Source organism: Rhinolophus ferrumequinum, chromosome 18 (genome assembly GCF_004115265.2).
Source record: "Rhinolophus ferrumequinum isolate MPI-CBG mRhiFer1 chromosome 18, mRhiFer1_v1.p, whole genome shotgun sequence".
NCBI lineage: Eukaryota > Metazoa > Chordata > Mammalia > Chiroptera > Rhinolophidae > Rhinolophus > Rhinolophus ferrumequinum.
Genome location: NC_046301.1, coordinates 56,489,751 through 56,513,692, shown reverse-complemented (window position 1 = coordinate 56,513,692; position 23,942 = coordinate 56,489,751). Strand labels below are relative to the sequence as shown.

General features: G+C 53.1%; 1 protein-coding gene across 5 annotated transcripts in view; it reads right to left on the bottom strand.

The window, feature by feature from the left end:
* The window catches only part of ARHGEF18 (Rho/Rac guanine nucleotide exchange factor 18), an 80,643-nt gene extending 57,961 nt beyond the window's left edge, over positions 1-22,682 (bottom strand). Inside the window, exons 1-10 of one of the 5 annotated variants that reach the window (XM_033134335.1) lie at positions 22,397-22,682; positions 11,475-11,599; positions 4,965-5,221; positions 4,111-4,261; positions 3,320-3,434; positions 2,645-2,702; positions 2,257-2,301; positions 1,720-1,797; positions 597-699; positions 336-477 (exon numbers count right to left, since the gene is read on the bottom strand). In XM_033134335.1, the coding sequence (XP_032990226.1) occupies positions 336-477; positions 597-699; positions 1,720-1,797; positions 2,257-2,301; positions 2,645-2,702; positions 3,320-3,434; positions 4,111-4,261; positions 4,965-5,221; positions 11,475-11,489 (964 nt within the window). In that variant the 5' untranslated portion in view covers positions 11,490-11,599; positions 22,397-22,682. Of the gene's footprint in view, positions 1-335; positions 478-596; positions 700-1,719; positions 1,798-2,256; positions 2,302-2,644; positions 2,703-3,319; positions 3,435-4,110; positions 4,262-4,964; positions 5,222-8,420; positions 8,490-11,425; positions 11,600-18,299; positions 18,410-21,396; positions 21,830-22,396 lie in introns of those variants that run through there. The other 4 variants (XM_033134336.1, XM_033134337.1, XM_033134333.1 and 1 more) reach the window with 4 other exon arrangements.
* Positions 22,683-23,942: the final 1,260 nt, after the last annotated feature.

The following is a 23,942-nucleotide window of genomic DNA, read 5'->3' as shown; positions in this document are numbered from 1 at the left end:
GTTGTTTAAGCTGAACAACAGTATTAGGTTGTGGTACTTTGTTACACAGCCCTAGCTAACTATTAATCATATTCTTCCTGAGTCTGGATTTTACAAGAGGATGTTTGCAATGACAGGCTGAGACTCAAGGGCACTTTGCAGACCGTAATCTAACCAAATGGTCCCTGCCTTTAGGGACCTGCTGCTCTCCAGGGAACTGAGGTCGGCCCACCCTTGGCAAGGGTGAAATGGGACAAGAATGCAAAGAGCAAAGGAGGCCACGAGAGCGATTTAGAGGAAGTAAAGCAGAGAAAGTGGCTGCCATCCAGGGGGATAGGCTGGGCCACCAGACTTACCAGAGTTCAGAAAGAGTTCGCCGCACAGGGGGCAGTTGGAGTGGCTGAAGAAGGTTCCTCGTGCCAGCTGGTGGCCGTTGGCACATTCCTTCCTCTCTCGAGCATCCTGACCTTTGTCCTTTAGATACACTGGGCTCTTCCCCTGTGGGGTACAGAGCTGGGACTTAGAATGCCCTGTGCATCCAGATCTGCCGTGAATCACATGGCACCCTGACAAGCTGGGGATGGCAGAGGCCCCACCCCCTGGCCCAGCCCTCTGACCTTCTCCTTCTGCCTGGAGACTCGACCGCGGAGGAAGCTGAGTCTGCGCTTCACCCCGGTGCCCCTGTCACTCCTCTCCATCTTGCTGACACCATCCTCGCTCCTAAGGTGGGGGAAGATCAATGAGGAGGGGACAGCAGGCCCAGAGGGCTCTGCTCAGCCAGTCCTGCCTGTAGCTCCTGGAATCCACCTGAGATCCATCTCCCTCTGGCCTCCTCTTCCTGTTTTACCCCTCCTGTTGTCCCCGACTCTCTCCTTCTTTCTCTCACTCAACGGACGTTTTCAACTGCTTGCAAAGTTCCTGGAACTGCAGGGACCAGGTTTGCAGCGGGACACGGACATGGTCTTGAGGTCCCTCAATGGGCCTGGGCTGGAAACCTTGGCTCTGTCCGTCTCTGCCTCCTCTCTCAGATTAACCCTCCCCCCATAGCTAATCAGCCTATAAATCCTGCCCATTCTTCCTGAGGGATTTCTCTCAAATCTGGCTCCCCTTCCCCCCTAACACGGCAGCCCCAGATCACCTTCGTGTCTCCTGGATTACAGGCATAGCCTCATTTAATAAATACTTATTTATTAAGTCAGCAACAAACAAACCCAGCCCCGGCAGAATCTACACCTGGAGGGAGATTCCACACCTCCAGTCTGCACCCCCACCTGCCTGCAATCCTAGCTGTGCTCACCATTATCAGTCACAAGAGAGCTGTGCATCTCAGCTTTGCAGAGGTGGTCTGGCCTCTGCTGACTCCCTCACAGTCCCTCCTCCCTGCTCCACGCTGACACTATTCCCTAGGTGCCCCGCAGTTCCCCCAGAAGACACTGGTTTCTTTTCCCCATCCTTATTTCCACATATTGGCAAACTCTTACTCTTCCACTGGAACCCAGCTCAAGCTGTCACCTCCTCCAGGAAGTCTTCCTCTGCTCTCCCAGGGTGTGTAAGGACCCCCTCCCAGCCCCCACCCATCTGCTACCCCCACTGTTGCCTTTGGTGGCTCTAGTGAGAGTACGGAGGCCCCCATCTCAGAGCCAGGCACAGAGGGCCACTGGTTAGCTGTTGTTTGAATCCAGTGCTGGCCCCCTGCCCACCCACCCACAGCTCCCCTCTGCAGCAGCTCCGCGAACTCACTCGGACAAGAACTCAAACCAGGTGACGTTTGAGTGGGCTCCTCCAGGGCCGACCGACAAGCGAGCCCTCTGCCGGGCCCTGCAGAACCAGAGGGAACAGACACCTGGGACAGCAGCCCCCTAAAGCCCCAGCTGCCCCTTCCTGCCCCTCTCCCTCAGGGCTTCTGTGGATAGCTGTGTGCCAGGTGCCCCGTCTGAACCGAGAGTCCACCCTTCCTTCACATGTGGGCTTATGCACGTGGTCATTGGGGTGGTATTCCAGCAGAGGGCAGTGACACGTCTCGGTGGAACAAAATCAGCATGTCAGGGAGCTTTTCTAACAGATGGCAGTATCCGGGAAAGTGGCACCTGTTCTCATTTGTGCAAAGGTACGTCATGGGCTAGTGGCATCTTGCTCCTCCCTGGCTGATGTCCCCTGTCCTTTCCCTCACCGGTCCCCCCACCCACCTCTCCTGTACCCATTTCACCTTGTCTTCTAACACCGACTCCCCGCATCTGTCCTCCCCCCCACCCCACCCCCGTCCCCCTTCCCACTTACCCATGGTACTGTCGAAGTTCTTGCAGGACCTGTTGGACCATCAGCCTGATGGGGGGGGAGGGATAAAAACAGCCCAGAGTTGCCCCAAATTACAGACATGCTCCCCAAGATGAGTTGGGATCACTCCAGCAGGCCCCGGGTCCTGATGCAGACCCTAACCGGGAGCCCCAAACCCTCTCCTAATGCTATGCTGGAAGCTTTCTGAGAGACCTGCGTCCCTCCCCTGGGAGAAGGATGGGGTGGGGTGAAGACCAGGGTTATGGGGGGACAGGGACTGGCCCCAGTCACTAACTGCCAGCAAAGCTACGACCTGCACTGCTCCCCACCCCAGCCTTGACCCCGTGGCTGTCCACTGGGGTCCTTTCCCCACCGTGGGGCAGACACTCACACATGACCCGGCTCCACGTGATCCTTTTCCATGCTGTCCAGTACCGGGGGCTCTAGGCCTGGAAGCAATCCCCACCCCAGGAGGCACAGTCACGAGGGGGCTCTGGGGCAGGACGTGCTGTGCAATGGGACCCCACCCAAGGCAGAGAGCCAGGGACAGAGGTGTCCTCAGCTTCTCACACTGCTTACAAAATGCTAAGTGCTTTGCATGTGTGCGTTCAGTGAACGCCCAAGTGGCCCTAAGGGGATACCCTCGTTGTCCCATTTTTATAGAGAAAGCTGTGTGGTGGCTGAGACTCTCTAGAAAGTGGTGGATTTGGGTTTAGCCTGCAGGTCTGTCTGACACCAGTGAGACACAAGCTCTTAGGACAGAGATTTAAAGACAGACAAGGAAATAAAGAAAGAGACAGAGTCTAAGAGAGGAGAGAGCCCTGGGCAAGGTCATTGCAATGGTGCAGTCCATCCTGGCTCTAGGCCCTGGGAGAAAGGGGAGCTGCAGATGCTGGAGGCCCCTCCCCCTCACTGGAACCCGCAGGACCCGCAAGGGACCCTATGCCCCCTCCCCCGGCTCCTTTCCCTTCTCTGGGGTCCAGCTGGGACCCCATCCAGGGCACCCTCCAGCTCAAACCCCTTACCCTCCTTGGTGTGAATGAGGGAAAGCCCCAGCCCTGGCTACCTTGAACAGCTGGAATAGGCACCTCCAAGGCCTGAGAGATTTCCAGGGAGCTGATCTCATCAAACAACATGGGAACAGACCGGGACCTCACTTTTTTCTCGGGACTGTTACATTCCTGCAGGGAATACACATCTTGCTAAGCTGGGGAGGTACCCCAAGCTGCAGTGAGGCTCCCAGATCGAGGGTCCCCAGCTTCCAGCCAAGGATGCCCCCCAGCCACAGGGCAGATGGATCCCCGTAGCAGCCAAGGACTAGAGCCATACCCTCCCCAGCCACAGGCTACAGTCCAGGCCCAGGGACGCCCCCTCCCCCACCCGTGGGCTGGAGCCCTGAAACTCTGAGCTACAGATTCCAGCACATCAGGAATGTCCCCCCAGCTCATGGTCATGAGCAAAGATGCCCCAGGCACAGGCCACAGCCCAGAGATGCAGTCTGCAGCCAAGGGCTGGCATCCCAGACCTGAGACAAGATCCCAGGGGCTGGCCCCAATCACAGACAGGGCTTCCTTCCAGCTGCAAAGATGTCAAGATATCCCCCTACCTCCCAGCAGGTGGGTTGCATCTGTGGCCAAGGAGTCCCTGCTGTAGACCCCACCCCATGAAGAGCCCTCAGGCCTGGGCTGGAATCTCAGGGCTCAGCAACTCTCTGGTCATGGGCCACAGTGCAGCGTGGACAGCCCCACCATGACAGGGAAGTCCCATCATCGCGATGAGTGCTCCTTCCCACCGGCAGCGCTGGTTCCTGGGCCCAGAGGTGCGTTATTGTCCAGGGTGGCTGCAGGTTGCACCCACCTTGGCTGGGAGCTCTGCTGGGGTCCTGTCCTCAGACAGAGCCTCTTTAGTCCAGGCCTGCAGACCCTCTCCAGGCAGGTTCAGAGCTAGGCTAGCTAGCGTCCGGGGGAGACAGGGCCCCTCACTCACAGTGGAAGCATCGAGGCTGAGCCTGGTGGAAGAAGGGAGGGAGTAGGGCTTCAGCGGGTCTTTGCCACCTAGCTGCTGTCACAGCTCCAGCGTCCGGGGCCTTGGGGGGACCTGCAGCTGATGCTTCCAGGGGAGGGAACAGAGAGGGGTCCAGATCTCTCTCTATCAGAGGGGTAATGTGGAGAGAGCCCGATTAGGGGATTTGCTGAAGCTACAAATGCATCACAGACCACCCATTTTTACATGGACTGGCTTTCTAGTTGGGGTGACTTGAGAGGGGTGGAGGGGGATGTGTGGGGAGGTGGCTTAATCCCCCCCTCCATTATTTGTGGCTGCCACTGTTGTGTGTGGAGTCGAGTATCCAATTGCTTTGACCCCAGGTGCACCTGTGGCTTTGTGCGTGCGTGTGCAACGGGTGTGCAAGGCACACATTTAGGTTTATATGTATGGGTTGGAGCAGGGCAAGTGTGCAAGCATGCAGGTTGAACGTGGGTATGTATACCTAGTGTGTGCAGGCAAGTGTGCACGTCTGCGATCGTGTTTGCCCACAGCGTGCATATACAGCGTTATTTTGGGCTTGTGTTTGCCCTTACACATGGATTCGTGTGCCCACACAGGCTGTGTGTGGGCGTGAATGTGTGTCTTGGGAGAGGGCTGACTCTGCCAGGGCAGACACCCCTGATCCTGGGGGTGTGTCATGGAAGGCAGCAGGGGTGGGGACCCACCTCTGCCAGCTGTCCGAGCAGCTCCGTGACCTCTCCCAGCTGCGTCTCTGAGGAAGGCCTGTGGACCCTGCCGAACTGGAGGATGAATCTCTTCCCACTGCTTCGCTAGGGGGGCCACCGCCCTTGGCCCCCCCAGGCTGGCTGTGGGAAGGGGACCCAAGTCCCAGGTCCTCGAGATACGTGCTGCCTTGAAGGGCCTCCAAGTCCAGGCTGAGGTCCTCCATGCTTTCTCCGAGCCGCCCAGGGAGAACCTCCTCCTGTAGGCCAACGGGGAGAAGAGGGCCCCGGCTGAAGGCAGCACAGGCCCCAACACTCAGACCTTGCCCATCCCCCTCCCGGCCAACCTGGGCTCAGCGCCCTTCCCACTGCAGGTGGCGTGGAATGGGGTGGAGTCCGCCCCCAGCGCTCTGTCTCACCTGGGCCTTCAAGGCCTTATTCCAAAAGAGGGGTTGGAAGTCTGGATGGCCAGACCGGATTTCGCCTCCCTCTCTGAGTTTCCATCTGATGGTCCCAAGAAACCCCTGCCCTGTTGGCTCACTCGGCTTGTTTTAAGGCTCATGGAAGAAGATCATGTCTGCAGACGCAATTTGTCAGAGCACCACACGGAGGTACGTCACCCTCGAGGTGCATGGTGGTATTTCAGGCAGGGGTGGGGCTCCTAGTCTTGTCCCCAGACTCCTCATGGATCTCCTGGACCCTAAATCTCCCTCCCAGGCTGGGACTAGAGGGAAGCAAATGAGGCACTCGCCCCAGCACAAAATTGAAGAAGAGGTACCAAAACTCTCAGGAATCAAGATATATATATATATAAAACAAATTTTATATATATATATATACATATATATATACACACATATATAAAATTTGTTGTTGTTGTTAAGCGTGTTTTTCCAGGACCCATCAGCTCCAAGTCAAGTAGTTGTTTCAACCTAGTTGTGGAGGGTGCAGCTCACAGTGGCCCATGTGGGGACTGAACCAGCAACCTTGTTAAGAGCACTGCGCTCTAACCAACTGAGCCACCCAGCTGCCCCTGAAAATATTGCATTAATATTTTAATGCAATATTTAAAACAACTCAAAAGTAATGCAAGGAGATCCACGATGAACCGATTATCAACATGTTAAGAAATGACAGTACTGGACCCTGCTCTTGAATCGCTCTCCTTGCCTGACTCCCCATTTCCAGCCCTGCTCTGTCCAACCAGCATGGAGTCTGGATCATCTGAGCTGTCAGTCCCTGCAATGCCTTCACCTTCCTGCAGCTCCTCAGCACCATTCAAAATGCTCCAGGGTCAGCCCCCTCCTGCTTCTGCCCCCTCTACAGCCTCAAGTTCCTTCCCTTCCCCCTGCACTAGGCAGCAACGTGCCAGGCACCAAAGATACACAGATGTGTATCCCTAATCTCCCAGCAGTTCCACCAGGGGGCATTGTTACCCCATTTTCCAGATCAGGAGACTGAGGCTCAGGGAGGAAAAAGGACTTGCCTAGGGCCACATAGTCAATAAACGGCAGAGATGGACTTAAACTCAGGTCTGTCTGGATCCATGCTCTATACTCTTTCTTTACTCACTGCTCCCTAGTTCTTTTCCTCTGCTTCCTTTGCCCTTTTCTCTCTCTCTGCCAGTCATTCTATTTGTCAGTTTTTCTAGCCAGGGCAACTGCCTTTACCTCTCCTTGGAGAACATTTTCTCCCAGCCCACCTAGAGTCAACCTGGCAAACTCCTATTCATCCTTGAAAAGCCAACTTGGGCATGCCTTCCAGCCTATTATCCTGACTCCTTGAAGTTCGGAAAGGTGTCCCTCTGTTCCTTTGCAGGCCTTTGTTAGGACTGTCCTCATACAGGGTTTGGTGGGTAAGTGGGTAGGTGGGCCTGCCCATCGCTTCATTCAAAACCAACACTGAGACGTGGCCCCAGGCATCCATGTGACCTCAGGAAGCCCTTGATAGACTGTCCCAATTGGTGGCCTGAAGGTGGCCCCCTTCATGAATTCAGCAAGAGGGCCCCAGGATAAGATTGTTAGATAAAAAATACAGGATACCTGGTTAAACTTGAATTTCAGATAAACAACGAATAGCTTTTTTCAGTATAAGTATATCCCAAACATTGTAATATTTGGTTCAAATCTAACTGGTGGCCTGTAATTTTATTTGCTCGGTCTCGTAACCCTACTCCTGGACAACTTAGCTGGGCATGGCCAGTGTTGACCAGGTGAGAGGGGACAGAGGGATTCCTGGTAATGCTTGGTGTGGGCAATTTTCGAAGAAGTTTCCAATTGAAAGTAAAAAATACCTGCCAGGCAAAAGCCAGGCTCTTGGTCAGCTGCAGGTCTTGGCTGGCAGGGGACGTCCCCTGGCATGAGGAAGGACTGGGTTCTCGCCTTTAGTCTCATGACTTCACCTACCGTGTTTCCCCCCAAATAAGACTGGGTTTTACATTAAGTTTTGCTTCAAAGGACGCATTAGGCCTTATGTTCAGGGGATGTCTTCCTGAAAAACCATGCTAGGCCTTATTTTCCAGTTAGGTCTTATTTTTGGGGAAACGTGGTACTTGGAGCTCCCTACAGTTCTAACCTCTCCCTCCCTCTTTTTATTGTGGCACAATATACCTAACATAAATTTACCATTTTACAAGTTTACAGTTAAGTGGTATTAAGTACATTCACAGGGTGGTGCAGCCATCGCCACCATCCTTCTCCAGAACTTTCTCATCTTCCCAAACAGGATCTCTGCCCTTGTTAAACACTTACTCCCCATTTTTGCCTCCCCCAGCCCCTGGAAACCTTCCATCTACTGTCTGTCTCTCTGAATCTGAGTCCTCTAGGGACTCACAGAAAGGGAACCATACAATATTTGTCCTTTTGTGTCCTAACATAATGTTTTCAAGGTTTATCCGTATTCTAACATGTGTCAGAGTGTCATTCCTTTTTAAGGCTGAATAACATTTCATTGTGTGGATGGACCACACTGCGTTTATCCATCACCTGCTGTGGACACTTGGGTGGCTTCCACCTTTTTGCTTCTGTGAATAATGCTGCTGTGAACATGGGTGTGTGGATATCTGTTAGAGTCCCTGCTTTTGGTTCTTTCGGGTAGATACGGAGACGGGGAGTGAATTGCTGGATCACATGGTAATTGTATGTTTGACTTTTCGAAGAACTGCCACAGTTTCCCGCAGTTTCCCTTCTTCTGGACACTCTCCTTTGAGCACATTGATATGTTGCCCTCCACCTCCTGGCTGCTCCTTCTCCCTCTCCGCCACCTCCATCTGTCCTTTACAGACCAGGGTCCCTCTTCTTTAGTCTCTGCCAAAATACGCACACCTCTGGCCCTGGCGAGTCTAGCTGGCCCGGGTTCACCTGGCCATCCTGTGACCTCGGTGGCAGCCTCCTTTCAGCTCTGCCCTTGCCCCTAAATTGCTCCAATCCCATCCCTGGTTCCTGGACAACCTCTACCCACCTCTTGTCTCCCTCGCCACTGCCTGCAAAGTTTCTTTGTGTCTCTGGTTTTCATCCTCCTATGGATATAAACATGTCAGGACAGCCTCTTGGCCTGGGCTGGACCCCCCCATCCCTCTTGTGTATCTGGCCTCACTCACACGAGGCAGAAGTGGGAAGCCAGCCAGAGCTAGGGGTGGCTGGCAGCTGGGGCACAGGCTGTCCCAGCTCCCTTCAGCAGGTACACCCAGGGAGGGAGCGGCAGGGGGCTTTGCTGGGGAACTTGTACCTTTCTGCCAACACTTCCTGGCAAGACAAGGTAAGAGCTGGCCCAACGGGGGCCTTTCCAGGCATCTGACTAAACACTGCACGCTGGCCCTGACACCCCAGAGAGGATCCCTAGACCTTGGGGAAACTTGGGGGATGGGCTCCTGGCTCAGACCCAGAGACAAGATATCCCAGGAATCCCCACTCTGCAGATGGGCTTACTGCATGCAGATTTAAATAGTAGATGGATAAACTTTTTTTTCTTAACAATGTAGTTATTTATCTCGTCATCTGTTAGGAAAATATAGCATACCAAAGCAACTTCACACATATAGTTTCCTTGCTCCACCTCATCCTGTAAAAAAGGGGATTTGGTTCCAAAGAAAATAGCAAATAAATACCAGGGCAGATGGTTCTCGAGTGGCAGCCTGGTAGAAAGGCCCTAGTCAAGGTTTGCAGCCCTGATGTGGCTTTATTAGCTCAGCATGACCTCGGGCAAGTTCCTAAACTCTCTGGGCCTCAGCTTTGTCGTCTCTAAAATGGGCATAATGCTGCCTTCTAGTCGGACGGCTCTGCAGGTAAAATGAGATGAGGTTTGTATATCGCAAGCCCTTGATCAATGGAAGCAAATATTAGGATGGTTGCTGTTTTTATAATATATTTCCAGTTTTTGTATTTCAGGAGTGGTGGGCCTTCCCTCTGGTAAGTTGATGACCGTGTCACCGAGTCACAGAGCCAGTCCCCTGTCCGCCTGGAGAAGAGTGGCGATTAAACCCAGCAATCACAATCAATGTTCCAGGAAGTGGGCTGGGGAAGAACTGAGGGGAGTCAGCTGACCCTGTCCAGAGGGACAGGAATTCTAGGTTGGAATTTTACTTAGAAAAACCCCCCTTTTAAAAGTACAAAACCCAAGGTAACCATTGATGGGAAAACCTACTAAGTACAACTTCATTAGGAAAAGTTAGACAATCTTCAGAGAGCTTCCACAGCCAAAACAAAACCGGAACACCCCTATTTCCAACCACATAAAATCATCTCCACATGACAAGTAAATGAGTTCTTGAACTGGCCACACTGGTCAAGGTTCCTGCATTTACAAATGATGTACATCTTACCAGTTCATAGACTTTCACTAAAGAGACCTACTAAACGTAAAAGGAAGAGAGAAAGGAAGGAAGCGAGGGAGGAAAGAAGAGAAAAAAAGAAATCGGGGCGGCAGGGGTCTTCCTAGAGGAAGTGACAGCGAGGGAAGCCCTGAGGAACGAGTAGGAATTGTCTAGGCAGAGGCGGTGGGTGAGGGCATTTCGGGCAACCAAAGAACAGAATGTCCAGAAGCCCGCATGCGGGCTTGAGGACTCACACTGCCTTTTAACAACTGGCAAGAGCTCCTTATCGCTGGAGGTGTGGAGGGCGGGGCAATAGGGCCAGACCCGCAGGCCTGGGAGGCCAAGGTAGGATTTCAGTTCTGAAATGTGGTGCTCCAAATCATGGTGCGAGGGAGGCCGGGGGGCTGTGACTTGTCCCCAGAAAGATTATGCAGCACGCAGAGCAGAGATGGTGTTGGCCAGGGGTAAGATGGTGGCTGGTGGCGGTCACCACACCTGTGCACGTCCCAGGGGACAGCAGTGATGGCGGCCTCCAGGTGGGCAGTGGAGGAGGACGGAGAGATGTGGACAGAATTGAGGGCTGTGCAGGTACAGTGTTCACAGGGCTCGGGGACAGATGGGGGAGGGAGGGAGCAAGGATAATGCCCAGGGCTCTGGTGACCAAGTGGGCGATGATGACAGGGACACAGGTGGAGGGGCTTAGTGGGGAAGGTAGAGCCTCGCTGCACACTCCGAGGGTTCCCTCCTCCCCGGCACATAGTTCCTCCATCACCATCTCATCTGCCCGACAGCCTGTAGCCCATGGTTCCTATTTGAAGAGGCCTAGGGCCCTAGAAGAACCCATAACTCAACTTGCCTCCTCGTCCTGTCTTTGTTTAACCTGGATTCTTCCTGACACTCAGACCCATCCGTGCTCTGCTTGGGCTCCAGTGTCCTCTTCTATAAAATGACAGGAGCGGACATGCAGAATGCCCTGTATGGTTTACCCATAAGACACCCTCCTTCCTTAGAGTGGTGGGCAGTATCAGATGCCATCCAGAACCCCCTTCAGTGAGAATGTGCTGTCCCAGATGTGGGAAGGGAGCTATCTGGGACAGCTTCCCCTTCTGGGAAGTCACACCCCTTCCTGGGCAGCCCACAGGCCACAGCTGATTGATGGGGAGGTGTATGACTTGGCCATCTCAGCCCAATTTGGGACCATTCTGCAGGTCTGCTCTGGCCCACAGATCCTGCCCCATGGGAACTTTTTCTTCCCTTTTCATCTATCCATCTACCCACCCACTCACCCACTTAATAACCCTTCCTTCCTTCCTCCTTCCCTCTACCCCTTCCTCTCTCCTGCCCTTCCTCCCTCCCTCCCTCCCTCCCTTGCCTCCATCCATCTTTTCATCCATCCATCCATCCATCCATCCATCCATCCATCCATCCATCCATCCATCCATTCCTCCATCTCTTCCTTCCTTCCTTCCTTCCTTCCTTCCTTCCTTCCACCCACCCTCTACTTATCCCTTCCTCCCTCTTCTTGTTCCAGAAAGGATTCCTGTTTCCTCATCTGTAACGTGGGATAAAAACTGCTTTGCCAAGTTTTAATGAGGTTCCCCGAGATAATGCACATGAGGTGCCTGGTGAAATGCAGGTGCGAAACGAAGTGTACTTGCTGCTACAGTTGCCATCTGCTCCTGCCCGCCTCAGCAGACACCTGCCTGCTCATCCCCCATGACAGAGAAGAAGTCCGGATTCTCAGGCCTCCAGGGGCCACTGCTGCTCTTGGCGGCCGAAGCTGCAGCCCCAGGGTCAAAGGGCTGGGCACATGACTTGGGCTCAGAGCCTGTGGAGAAAGGAGGGACAAGGTGTCAGGGTTGAGCTGGGAAGCCCAAGGAGCCCTGACTTCTTCATCTGCTTTGGCTCTCCCTGGGCCTCAGTTTCCTCATCCATAAAATGGGGTGGCTAGGGATGATGGCCTCAATGATCTTTAAGCCAACATCCATGCCATCCCTTCCTCGTCCTGAGACTGTGGCAGACATTTCTATGCAATCACGAGGCTCTTTCCTGCCGAGTCATTTGTCCCCTCGAAATTCTTCCCAGCACACCATTTCCGGCAGCTTTGTCCCAGTGGGCTCATAAGATGAAATCAATTCGTCATGCCTGCTACAGCCAAAAGCCCTCATTGGGATAAGACGGGTCCCTCAGACCAAAAGAAGTGCCCAATGCCCATGTTTGGAAGGTCTCTATTGGTGGGACTTCAGGCTCCCTCTTGTCCCTATACTGACCTTTGCGTTCTGGGGACCTCTGGGTGGCATGGTATAGAAGGGAAAACATGGGTTTTGGGGGACAACCAGACCGTGTCCCTTCCTGGACCTGCCACTAATGGTTGCACATCTTTGGGGAAGGATCCTGTTTCCTCACCTGGAAGGTGGGTGTGGTGATACCCACCTTTCAGGGCTTTGGTGAGGATGAAAGGGCCCAGTGTGTGTCAGGTATTATCGGGGTGCTTGGCCAGTTTGGCCACCTTCCTTGCCCTCTAGGTCAGGAGGGTGCCCTGGCTTGATCTTGGGTTCTGGACTGAGCCTCTTGCCATGGTAGGAGCGTGTGCCCCCTTTTCATTCCCTCTGCCCCCTACACTGTAGCTAGAGCACATCAGCCTGCCTATTGGGGTCCCTATGGAGGCTCCCCACTGCCTCCTAGCTTCGCCACTCATGGCCACCAGGATCTTCCTACTGTGCCTCATCCCTGCTCCTGCAGGACTGGCTGCCTGAAAACCCCATTCCTGCCCTGAGTCGCCTGCGTGAAGACCTCGCACCACTCCCTCTAGCATTCTCCGCCCACCTCCTCCCCCCCGCCCCCGCCCCCAGCAATGGTGCCTCCTTTGTGTGCATTTCATCTTATTGCCTTGCCATCTGGATGCCCTTCACTCCTCCATCCCTCTGCAGAGACCTCCCAGGCCCTGCACAAACCACGGAGGTGAGAGGAACGTAGCTGGAGGCGAGGCTCGAGGAGGGGGTGCAGGCAGAGGAGAGCAGACCAGTGGGGGGAGACATGGACGGACTGCCCAGCACTTCTGCAGCAACAGCAGTCGCTGCCCGAGGTGGAGCAGGAATGGGGGAAGGGGTGGAATGGTGGATGCTTTCGGAAAGTACCAAGTTAGGTCCCCCCCATTCACTCCATAGCTTGTGTCCCCTATGGCTGGGTGACCCTATGTCCTGGTTTGCTGGCGACAGTCCTAGTTAATGCTACATGAGCCAGGGTAATTATAAACAGTACCCCCTTTCACTCTTAAAGCGTATGGGTTGGGCGATATATTTTTTGGCCACGCTGCCTATTATTCATTGTTGCTGGCAGAGGGGATGGGGTGACGATGTCCTTCTCTATCCCGACGTGGGGGGAACAGAGAGAGGGCGAAGGGGCGGGGCTGTGTGTACCTATCCACGTTTCCTCTCCTCCCAGCTGCGTACCTACACACACTGCCCCATGTTTGGGGGGCCTGAAGCTTGGACAAGCGGGGGCCTTCTTTAAGAAAAAGAATCCAGTATCGTGAATATAAAATTGCTGTAGCCTTTGGGAAGTAGCAGGAACATCAGAAAATAGCCAAGGCAGAAAGAAACACATGTGATAAATAGATGAATGAAAAGGTTACCTACACGCAGGTATGTGTGCAAAAACAAACAAACAAACAAATAAAAAACCCCACAAAAAACCAAGGAGATTGGAAAACATTTTGGCAGTTCCTCAACACATTAAGCATAGAGTTAGCGCATGGCACAGCCATTCCACTCCTAGGTATAGACCCAAGAGAAATAAAAACATATGTTCACCCAAAAACTTGTCCATGACTGTTCGTAGCCGTATTATTCACAATAGCCAAAGGGAAGAAGCAACCCAAGTGTCCACCAACAATGAACGGATACACACAATGTGGTCCATCCATACAGGGGAATATTACTCAGCCATGAAAAGGAGAGAAGCACTGACACTCGCTACAGTGTGCATGGACATTGAAGATCATATATTAAGTCAAAGAAGCCAGTCAAGTCTCAAAAGGCCACAGGGTATGTGATTTCACTTACACGAATTGTCCAGAAAAGGTGAATCGATAAGGTCCAAGAAAGTAGATTAGAGGTTTGCCTAAGGCTGGGTGGGGGAGGGAAATGGGGGATTTTGGGGTGATAACCCCACAATCGAAAGATATGAGCTTCTTCTTGGGGTAAAGAACGTGTTCTAAAATTGATTATGGTGATGGTTGCACAATGCTGTAAATATATTTAAAGCCACGGAATCGCACATGGTAAATGGGTGACTTGCATGGTGTGTGAATTATATCTCAATGAAATTATTATCAGAAAAGTTGCTGGGACCCCTTGCAGAGTCATGAGGGGGCGGGTGCACAGGGGGCTTCAGCTGCATTCGCCTTTGATGCCCTTGGGCTGCCACAGTGTGCGACAATGCCACAGTTTCAACCATCACTGCTCTCCCAGCTACACTTTTGGGCTGGCCAAGGGACTACTCTGCTTCCTTCAGGAAGCCCACATCTCCCACCTTCCCCGCCCGGAATCCGAGGAGCATCTGTGACTTAGGAAAAAAACAAGCAGGCTGGACAGAGGAGAAAAGCCAGATGTGGGGGTGGTCCTGGAGGCTGATGGGAGCTTGGGGCGGGGGGGTGTGTGGGGGGGCAGCCCAAGGGGCAGTCCTCCAGGGGCCTCAGGAGAGGCTGCAGGACCTGCCTGCTTTACTGGGCAGGAGCCTCATGGAGGCCTGAGGCCACCCAGAGCCGACAGAGAGCAAAGGCAAAAGCTCACGCCTGGTATCTGTGACCCTGTAGGTCTGGCATCCAAAGGTTAAAGGTGAAAGGCCAGGGCTAAGTTCAGTCTTTCTATAGAAGCTTCTGACCCAGGAACAGGCTGAGCTGGATTCTGATGCCAGACTCCACTCTAATCCTGGTGTCACATGTTGAACCCCAGTTTTGTGTCCCAGCCTGAGCCCTTAATCCCGCTGTCATACACGGAGCTGTGATCCTGGTATCATAGGCTGAGCCCCAATCCCAGTGGCACGGACTGAGCCCTGGTCCTGTGTCATAGACTAAGTCCCGATCTTCTTGTCATAGACTGGGTTCCCATTGTTGTGCCCAAAGGTGAATCCCAACTCTGGTCACACACAAACCCTGACCCAGGTTCCAGTCTGAACCCTGACCCCAGTCACCGACAGAGCCCTAACTCTGATGTCACCCACTGAACTCTGATTTTGGTGACAGACTCTCGCCTCTGAGCTCCAGACCTTGTCTCTCGTGGTCATCACTACCTGATATTCCCACCTGCACCCCAACTTCAAGTTGTCAACACCGAACTCGTTGTTTCCCCTCCTTCCACGTCCCATATCAATATCTCTGCCCTGTCCTCTCGGTGACCCGGCCAGAAAGCTGGAGACCAGCCTCGCCTCCTTGCTGTCCCTCTGGACACTGAGCCCTGTCAGTTTCACCTCTGTGACATTTCTCTGCTCCGTCCTCTCCTCTTCTTTCCTCTGCCACTGTCTTCATTTCAGCCTCTATTATTGCCCTCTCTACACAACTACAACTCTTGTTGGGGTTTGCCCACACACACGACCACAACTGTCAGTGCCCCCCCCACCCCCCCGTGCCATCTTCTGTCCTCGTGGCTGGTGTCCTTCTGACATAACATCGCCAATGGTCACTCCCTTGCTGTGCTTGCCACCCCACAGACTCCATCCAGTCCCCTTGGGATGACAGTCAGAGCCCCTTCCACCCACGCCCGCACACATGAGCCCCCAGCTCACCATTCGCCTGCCTGCCTCTGTGCTGTTCTCACCATCCTTTCCCCGCTTTCCTGCCTGACAGACCAAGGACTCTCTCTGACTCTGCAGACAGTCGTTGCCAGAGGACTTTGAATTGCTCTGAGCCTTTTTTCTACCCCCTGTTGTATTGTAGCAGGTTTATTCGTTCCTTTCTGTCACAGGGGTCCCAAAGGCCAAATCTGGTTTGACACCTGATTTTGTAAATAAAGTTTTATTAGCACACAGCCCCTCCCCCCCTTTATGACTGCTTTCATGCTGCAACAGCAAAATTCAGTAGTTGCAACAGAGACCATATGACCTCCAAAGCAGAAAATATTTACTCTGTGGCCCTTTACGGTTTTTCTGACCCCTGCTGCAGACCATGAGGTCCTGAGGGCAAGTTCTGTATCTGACCCACTTTATATCCCCAAGGCCCAAGTAGTAAAACCTTATGTGTATCGGTCAACTCCTGTATGCTCCTGGGTCAACTCCTGGGCTCGTGCTAAGCCCATCATGTACTTTGCATTCTTCTATCCTCACAACAATCTTCTGAGACCCCACTTTATAGAAGGGGAGACTGGGGATCAGAGAGATGTACTGACATTCTCAAGGTCACACCAGGCTGGTAAGAGGCAGCGGTGCAGGTATTTCCAACTCCAAAGCAAAATGCTCATAACCGCCAGGCTATTCTACGGTGAGCTGATGAATGGCTAGATGGGTGAATAAATGGATGGATAGGTGGATGGTTGGATGAATGGATTGTTAGTCAGATGGATGGATGGATGGTGGGATAGCTGGCTAGCTGGCTGGTGGCTGGATGAATGAATAGTTGGCTGGCTGGTTGGTTGGAGGGATGGATAGATGGGTAAATGAATGGTGGACAGAAGGACGGACAGATAGTTGGGGTCAATAGGTAATGTGGCAGGGCCCAGAGGCAGTGATGAGCTATATTCAGAAGATGGCATTCTTGAGGGGATGAGGTGGGGAGAGATGTAGATGGAAGTGGGGGCAGAATCATGCAGAGAAGCCAGGCAAGAAGGAAACCACGTTGAGGCACAGAATACACTCATTATATAGGCACTTAGTATATTTTGGGGGAATGAATGAAATAGTATGGTCAGAATGTGTAACTGGAATAACGGAGGGGAAGGGGCCGTGCAGCCCCACCCCAGGGAACCTCCCGGGAGGTCCCAAACCCCCTCTCCCAGCCTTGTCTGCTTCCCCAAATCGAACTCCACCATTTTCCCAAGAAGTGCCATCAGGCACCCCGACAGCCAGTTAGAGGCTTAAGAGGGGCACAGAAAGGCTCTTCCTATGACCCCAGGACTAATGACTGGAAGGATACTCTGCTCCCCGTGGCCATGATTCTCTCAGAGGAGCAGCCCATCGGCCTGGATTCAGGTCTCAGGCAGCGTCTTCCGCCAGCAGCCAGTGCAGCACCAGCCATAAAAGGGTGTAAGAGTCCCTGCTGGCTGCCACCGCACCTCCCCCGAACCTGCCGGCCTATAAATCACAGCCTCAGCCTACCCAAGTAGGGGCACTGGGTGGCTTGGGCGGCGAGGAGTGGGGAGACCTGCATCAGGACCTGGGTCGTAGGTGGGCTGATCAGAGGCTCATGCACTAAATTTTCTAGCATCGCCATCCATTGGTAGATTTAAAAACCCTCTTTAGGCCCTCCAGCTGCCCACACTGGCATCTTTGTTCACTGGGCATAACGCACCACAGAGGTGGCCTTGGAACAGAACTGGTTTTAAGTCTTGTTCCTCTAGCTCGTATATGCTGTGTGACCTTGAGCAAGTCACTCAATCTCTCTGAGCCCAACTTCATGAGAGCTCAATAACTGGCAGCAACCTCTTCTATCACAATTACTCTTCTATTGTATCCTGGTCCCAGGCCACCCTCTCTCTCCCCAGCCCCAGCCTCCAGGTCTCCTGATATTCCTGTCGCCTCCACTATGGTGCCTGGCACACAATAGGCCCTTAAGGAGAAAGGAGATACTGAGTCTCTTTCTTCACGGACACTCACTGCCAGCCTGAACCATCTCACGTAAATGATGGTTACCAGGGATTGTTGAGGCTGAGCAGAGGGGTTGGCCTGCCTGGGAGGCACTCGTGGGAAGGCAGTGGGCACGGGGGACTCCTATCACACTGCCCCATGGCCCCAGACACTATCTGATTATCTTCAAGGGCTAAATACCTCCTGTGATTTAAGAAGGGTCTTTTTGCAAAAGCAATTCACCCAGGCCTAGGGGGTCTAATACCAGGGCCTCTCTAGCCCCTGCAGAGGTAAACTGAGGCCCTGGGATCAGGGAGCCACCAGCCAATGTGTGTGCTCAAGGGAGATGTCTTCCAGAACCCCTGCGATCTCAAGCCTCCTCCCTTGTGCTGAGCCTCCGTCCTGCAGCCATCTGGGAGCAAACAGCATGAAGGACCCCCAGGAAGCCACCAGGCTGCCTGAGGACATTTGGGTGGCTGGAGGCGGGGGATTGTCTATTCCTGCAAATTTATTTCCTGAGACAACTTCCTGGCTGAGCCTGTGGAGACATTTCCTTCTAGACAAGAGGGACCCCACAAGTCTGCAATGTTCCATGTTCCGTGGGGCAGCGGGGACATGGAATTTGGGGCTGGCTCAGGTAAAGCCTGTGCCCCAGGCGGGCCGAGGAAAGGATTGAGGCGGACAGTGGGCAGGTTGTCCAAGGAGCCCTGTCCGGGTGGCTGGAGCCTGCCGCTCACTGTCTGTCCCCTTACCTCTCTTGAAGGCCCATCGCTTCAGCCACAGCTTGGAGAGGGCTGGCCAGGAGTGGTTGAGTGCTGAGTTAGCCATGGGGGCTGCTTGTGGAGAGTGTGAGTGATCAGGAGGGGATGAAGCAGGAACTCAGCTGGGAATCCTTGCCAGGATGGGGCTGCCAGCAAGAGGGGCGGGGGCTGCCAGTAAGAGGGGCGGGGACTGCTGCAAGGGGCTGCCAGATGCATCAGCTGATGAGAGCTTGGGCCTGGGACAGGGGGCTGGGGTGTCCAGCTGGGGGGCCCAGGTACTCCAGCCTGGGGGGAGGCCAAGCCCTTAGCACAATCCCCACCTCCTAGCACTGTAGGCCTTTTACCCTGGCTAGACAAGCCATTCCAGGAGGCGCCGCAGATCGCAGTGTGAGGAGTGGTAATGTTGGTTGGGGGCGGAGCTCAGGAAACAAGCACAGAGACTGGGACCTGAGGTGAGCCTGGCTGTGTGTGAATGTCTGAGTGTTTGTGTGTGTGTGTGTGTCATTGTCTCGGTGTTTGACAGTGCATGTGTGTCGGCACATAGAGCGTGTGCTTCCAGGTCCGTGAGTGTTTGAGCACAAGCCTTGAGTGTTAACTTGTCTACGTGTATATGAGCATCTAAGTGGGTTTCCCCCAAACCAGTTTTATTGATACAATTGGCACACAGCGCTGTAGAAGTTTAAGGTGCACCAGCATAATGACTTGACTTAATGAAATGACTACAATAAGTTTAGTTGACATCCATCATCTCATATAGAGCAAAAAAAAAAAAAAAATGTGTTTTTGTTTTGTTGTGGTGAGAACTCTTAAGATTTACTCTGTCAGCAACTTTCAAATCTACCACACAGCAGAGTTAGTTACAGCCATCGTCCTGTACATCGTGTCCCCAGCACTTATTCACTTATAACGAAAAGTACCTTTTGATCACTTTCACCCATTTCCCCTACCCCACCCCACCCCCAGCAACCACAATTTTGATCTCTTTTTCTATGAGTATTTAAAAAAAAAAATTTAGATTCCATGTATAATTGAGGTCGTATGCAATATTTGTCTTTCTCTGTCTTACTTCACTCAGCACAATCCCCTCTAGGTCCATCCATGTTGTTGCACATGACAAGAGTTCTTTCTTCTTTAGGGCTAAATAATATTACCTAGGTGTTTTTTCAAATCTCTGTGATCCTCTGTGTGTGTGTGTGTGTGTGTGTGTGTGTGTGTGTGTGTCTGAATGCCCACCAGTATCTGTGGGGTTGGATATACATGACTCGTCTAGGACTTGGGGAGATCTGCCTCTGATATCTTAAGGGGGTTTTGGTGTCTCCCTGAGTTTCTGCGTGTCTGAGTGTTTGTGTCTTTGTGTGTATCCCTGTGGGGGGGGGGTGTGCCTATGTGCGTGCCTGTCAGCACTTGTCTATGCAAGTGCTGCCCCCTGGTGGCGGAAGCTTCCTGACTTGCATTTTCACTCGTGTCTGAAAAATTCCTGGCTGTCATTTCTCTCTGGCCACCTCTCAATCTCCTCCCTCCCTTTTCAGAGAATTATCCACACACTGTCTGTACCGACTCGCCCCTACTCGACTCCACAGCCCACTGCAGTCTCATTTTCATCCCCTCCAGTCTTCTTGTTCTCTCTGGGGCTAAATCCCAGCGGCACTTTTCAGTCTCACCTTTGATCACTCCCTTCTTGAAATCCATTCCTCCCGGGATGCCACACGCTCCTCCTTCCTCTGTCCACTACTTCTCTCTCTCCCTTCCTGACTTGGTTCATCATCCTTTTTTGTACCCTACCTTTAAATTCCGAGGGCTCTGTCCTTCGTCACTCCCTGTTCTCCCCACTGGCTCTGCTGTTTCCATCTGTACCGCCCTCATGACTTCAGCTATCGTATTATGAGTAGATGGCCCCAAATCTTCCCTTCACAGAAAGACATAAAAGCACACACTCTATACACCAACACCCAACACACTCTCCAGCGCTTGTGGACAATGGCAGACACACACACACAAATAGTCAGATCCGTACACACATGATTACGTACACACACACACACACACACACACACACAATTATACACAACCTGCCAGACACATACATAGAAATCCAGAGAACAGCTTACGGAAGTTTGAAAAATCACATCTTCTGCTGTGCTCCAAGTTTGAATTCCTCATCCCCCACTATCCACCTTCCCCTGGACAGGCTACAGATGCCTCTGGGATCCCCCAGACTGCCTGGTGGAGGTCAGTGAGAAGCCAGGAGGGACCGCCATCAAACCAATGGCAGCAAAGACAGGGACGCAGGAGCCCAAGCCCAGGGAAACAAGAGGTTAGAGCAGTGTTAGCAATGGAGGCTTGTGAGAAATCTTACTTTAAAAATACAACAGGGATATCTATTTCTAACAATGGCAGGCTAACTCATTGTAGATTTACCCTCCCACCAAGAACAGCTTAAAAAGATGGACAAAATTGGAAGCAAAAATACCCCTCACCCTCAGTTGGAAGGCATTGGTGGCAAGGGTTGGAGGGGTTGGGACCCCGGAAGGAAGGGTAACCGAGTGAGGTGAGGCAGACAAAGGCAATGTTTTTTTCTCACAAGCAGGTTGTTGATATGAATGTAGTTCTTCGGTGGCTGTGACACAGATCAGAAAGAGGTGCCAGGAGGTGGCCACAATCTTCGTTTAGTCGTCTTTCAAGAACCTGCCCTGCACACTTGATAAAAGACTGAGGCCCACCATTAGGTTCACATTTTGGGAGTGGCCCAGAAGGTTTCTAAGGATATACACAGGTCCCATGGGTGGGGGCTGCTCAAGCAAGCAAGGCTTTGGGACAAGGACAGAGCGTGAGGGAACAGGCAAGGCTGCGTGCCAGGCCCTGTGCTATGGTCTTACATGCAAGGTCTGTGACAGGGTAATGGAGGGGCACAGGGAAGGCCAGAGTGGTGAAGTCACTTGCCCAAGGCAGCACAGGGGCAAGGGAGCCGGGATTTGAACCTGCAGCTGGCGGACGCAGCCATCCTGTCATCTGTAACAACAGTGTCCAACCCTAAGTCAGGGCTGGGAGCCAGGGGGCTGTGGAGAACGCCTGGAGCAGGCACACTGACCTGTTGGCAGCTGACAATCCACTGGTGCCTCAAGGCCCAGCGAAAAGCCTGCTTCTTTCAGGCAGTTGTTCTGGAGGGGCTCACAGCCGTGGTGAGGGGGCCGATAGTGGGGGCAGCCTTCCTTGGCCTTGCTTGGTTGTCGTGCTCTTTCCTCAGAGCGGCAGGTGACCAGGCCCACAGAATCAGCCCCCTGAGTGTGGCGTTTGAGGCCTTCCCTGAGGTGCCTCCAGCCTCACTCACCAGCTCCATCCTCCCGGGCCCCAGCTGTCTACTCCAAATCCACCTGTTCCTGGCTGCTTCTGGGACACTTTCTCAGACCCCAGAGCTCCTGAAGCCCATGTGGCCCTGGGGCGTGGAAGGAAGCAGAGGCTTGGGTGTGCCATGCACAAAACCACAGCCTTCCTTCCCCACTGCGCCCCACCCCAGGTAGCGGGGGTTTGAGACTCCCTGAGGTGGGCCACGGTGGGAGCTGGGGGCACCTCCCCACGGGGAGGGCTGTGCAGTGGAGGGGCCTCCTCCTTGGCAGATTGGGGCAAGGCCATTCTCAGGGCTAGCTCTCAGACATCAGCCTGAAGCAGAAGTGTTTGTTTTGAAAGTCAGACACCCCAGCCCCAACTTTCAGATTCTGCTTCAGGGAGGCCCCCCAAAATATCCAGTTTAAGAAGCAAAGCAAGCCTTGTGACTATGCCACAGGGAGCCTAAGTCCCCTCTCCCCTATTCATCTCTGTCCCTGTCCTACCCCAGACTTTGGCTACAAGGGGCTTCATCCTCCTGTCTTACCTTATGGTCTGTCATGGACCCCAACGCCCTGGGGAGTCCTCTTAGAATAAACACATGGGGTGCAACGCCTCCCCCACCCACTTGAAAGCAGGCTGAGCAGAAGGGGCAGAGGAGCTGGAAGGTTTGTCTGTCCAGTGCCCCTCAGGCCCCCTCAGACCTCAGGGCTGCTCTGTCCCTGTTGGTCTCTATGTCCCTCCCTGAGCCTCCCATGATCACTCACCAGATGGAGACTTGTGCTCGCTTCTGCAGGTACCCAGCCTGGCTACCAGCTCCTGCAGCCCCCACGACCCATGGCCAGGGCTTTGAGCGGGCCCAGGGGGAGCATCAGTGGGCCAGAGCTCAGGGTAACCGCAGGGTGACCCAACTCAGCCCCAACTTTCTCTTCCTCAACTGCCTGCCCGCCTTCCTGGCGCCTCCCTCCCCAGCTGCGGGCCGAGGCAGGGGTCTGAGTGCAGCACTGGCCTGGGTTCTAGAAACAGGGTACCCTCCTCCACCACTCAGCCCTGTGTGTGCAGGTGTCCCGAGGAGGTGGGTGGGGAGCAGGGGGGAGCCTCAGCACCCTCGCCCCCACCCCAACAGCTTCCTGTGGAACCAACTGCCAAAGAGGAACGGGGCCTCACATGGGTTCGCAGGCGGAGACGCATGGGGAGACACAAGTCACGTGTATACACAGATACACAGGTACTCAGACACACTCATGAACATGCAGTGGCACGGGGGGACACATATGGTTACATGGGGCACATGGAAGCACCTGGATCCCCATGGGGTGCTGGTAGGTGATTAATAACCACCTTTCTGACCAGAAAAGAAAATGAAGCCCTGATGTGTAGCACCTGCTGATTCCCATGGTGTAAAGACTCCCGTTACGACTGATTTCATCTGCTAACCTGACGTCATTGAGTGTGGAGTAAGGAAGAAATGCTTAGACTTGGCTCCAGCACCTCCCCGGAGCAGGTACTCAGGCACGTGGGTTTATGCACATGGCCCCTCACACGCAGGTGTGGGCACGTGTGGATCCAGGGCAGTGTGGATCCAGTGCAGACAGAGCTGGGTGCTACCTGCACAGACAGCTGGGTGCTACAAAGCACACCGAGGCTCCTTTACACTCAGAGACAAGTGGGTGCATTGGCACACACAGCATTATGCATGGAGACACGTGGAACCACTCACAGGCCCACGGGAGCAAAAACCTGGACTCCGAGGCCAGAGGGAGCTCATGAGGACATACAGGCAGGCACAACCAGCTCGTCAAGGCACACAGAGCTTGTTAAATGTTCAGGGATTTTGAGAGGCGGTTGTTAGATGCAGCTGTTATAAAAATTTAATTATATAAATTGACAGTTAAATGAATTATGTTAAGAACAAAAATACTAATCACTTACACCCATCACCAGGTACTTACTACCACTGAACTGTACACATAAAAATGGTTAAAGTGGTAAATTTTATGTCATGTATGTTTTACCCCAATAAAGTAAAAAGGAAATTCATCAGTTCCTAATTATTTTGCTACATTTTTTTCTTGTTCATGCTCTTGAGGTTATTTATGCCCTTTGGATCCCCTGTTTATGCCTTTTGAACCTGTTTGGTGGAAATAGTATATAAAGGCGTTACGTACTATTCTCTATTGATATGGAATATAGCTATACATTAAGCCCTCAGTTAACATTAAATAAAGTTCTGCAACTTTAAGCAAAATGACATATAACGAAACTGATTTTACCACAGGCTAATTGGTACAAACAGAGTTAAGTTTCTACAGC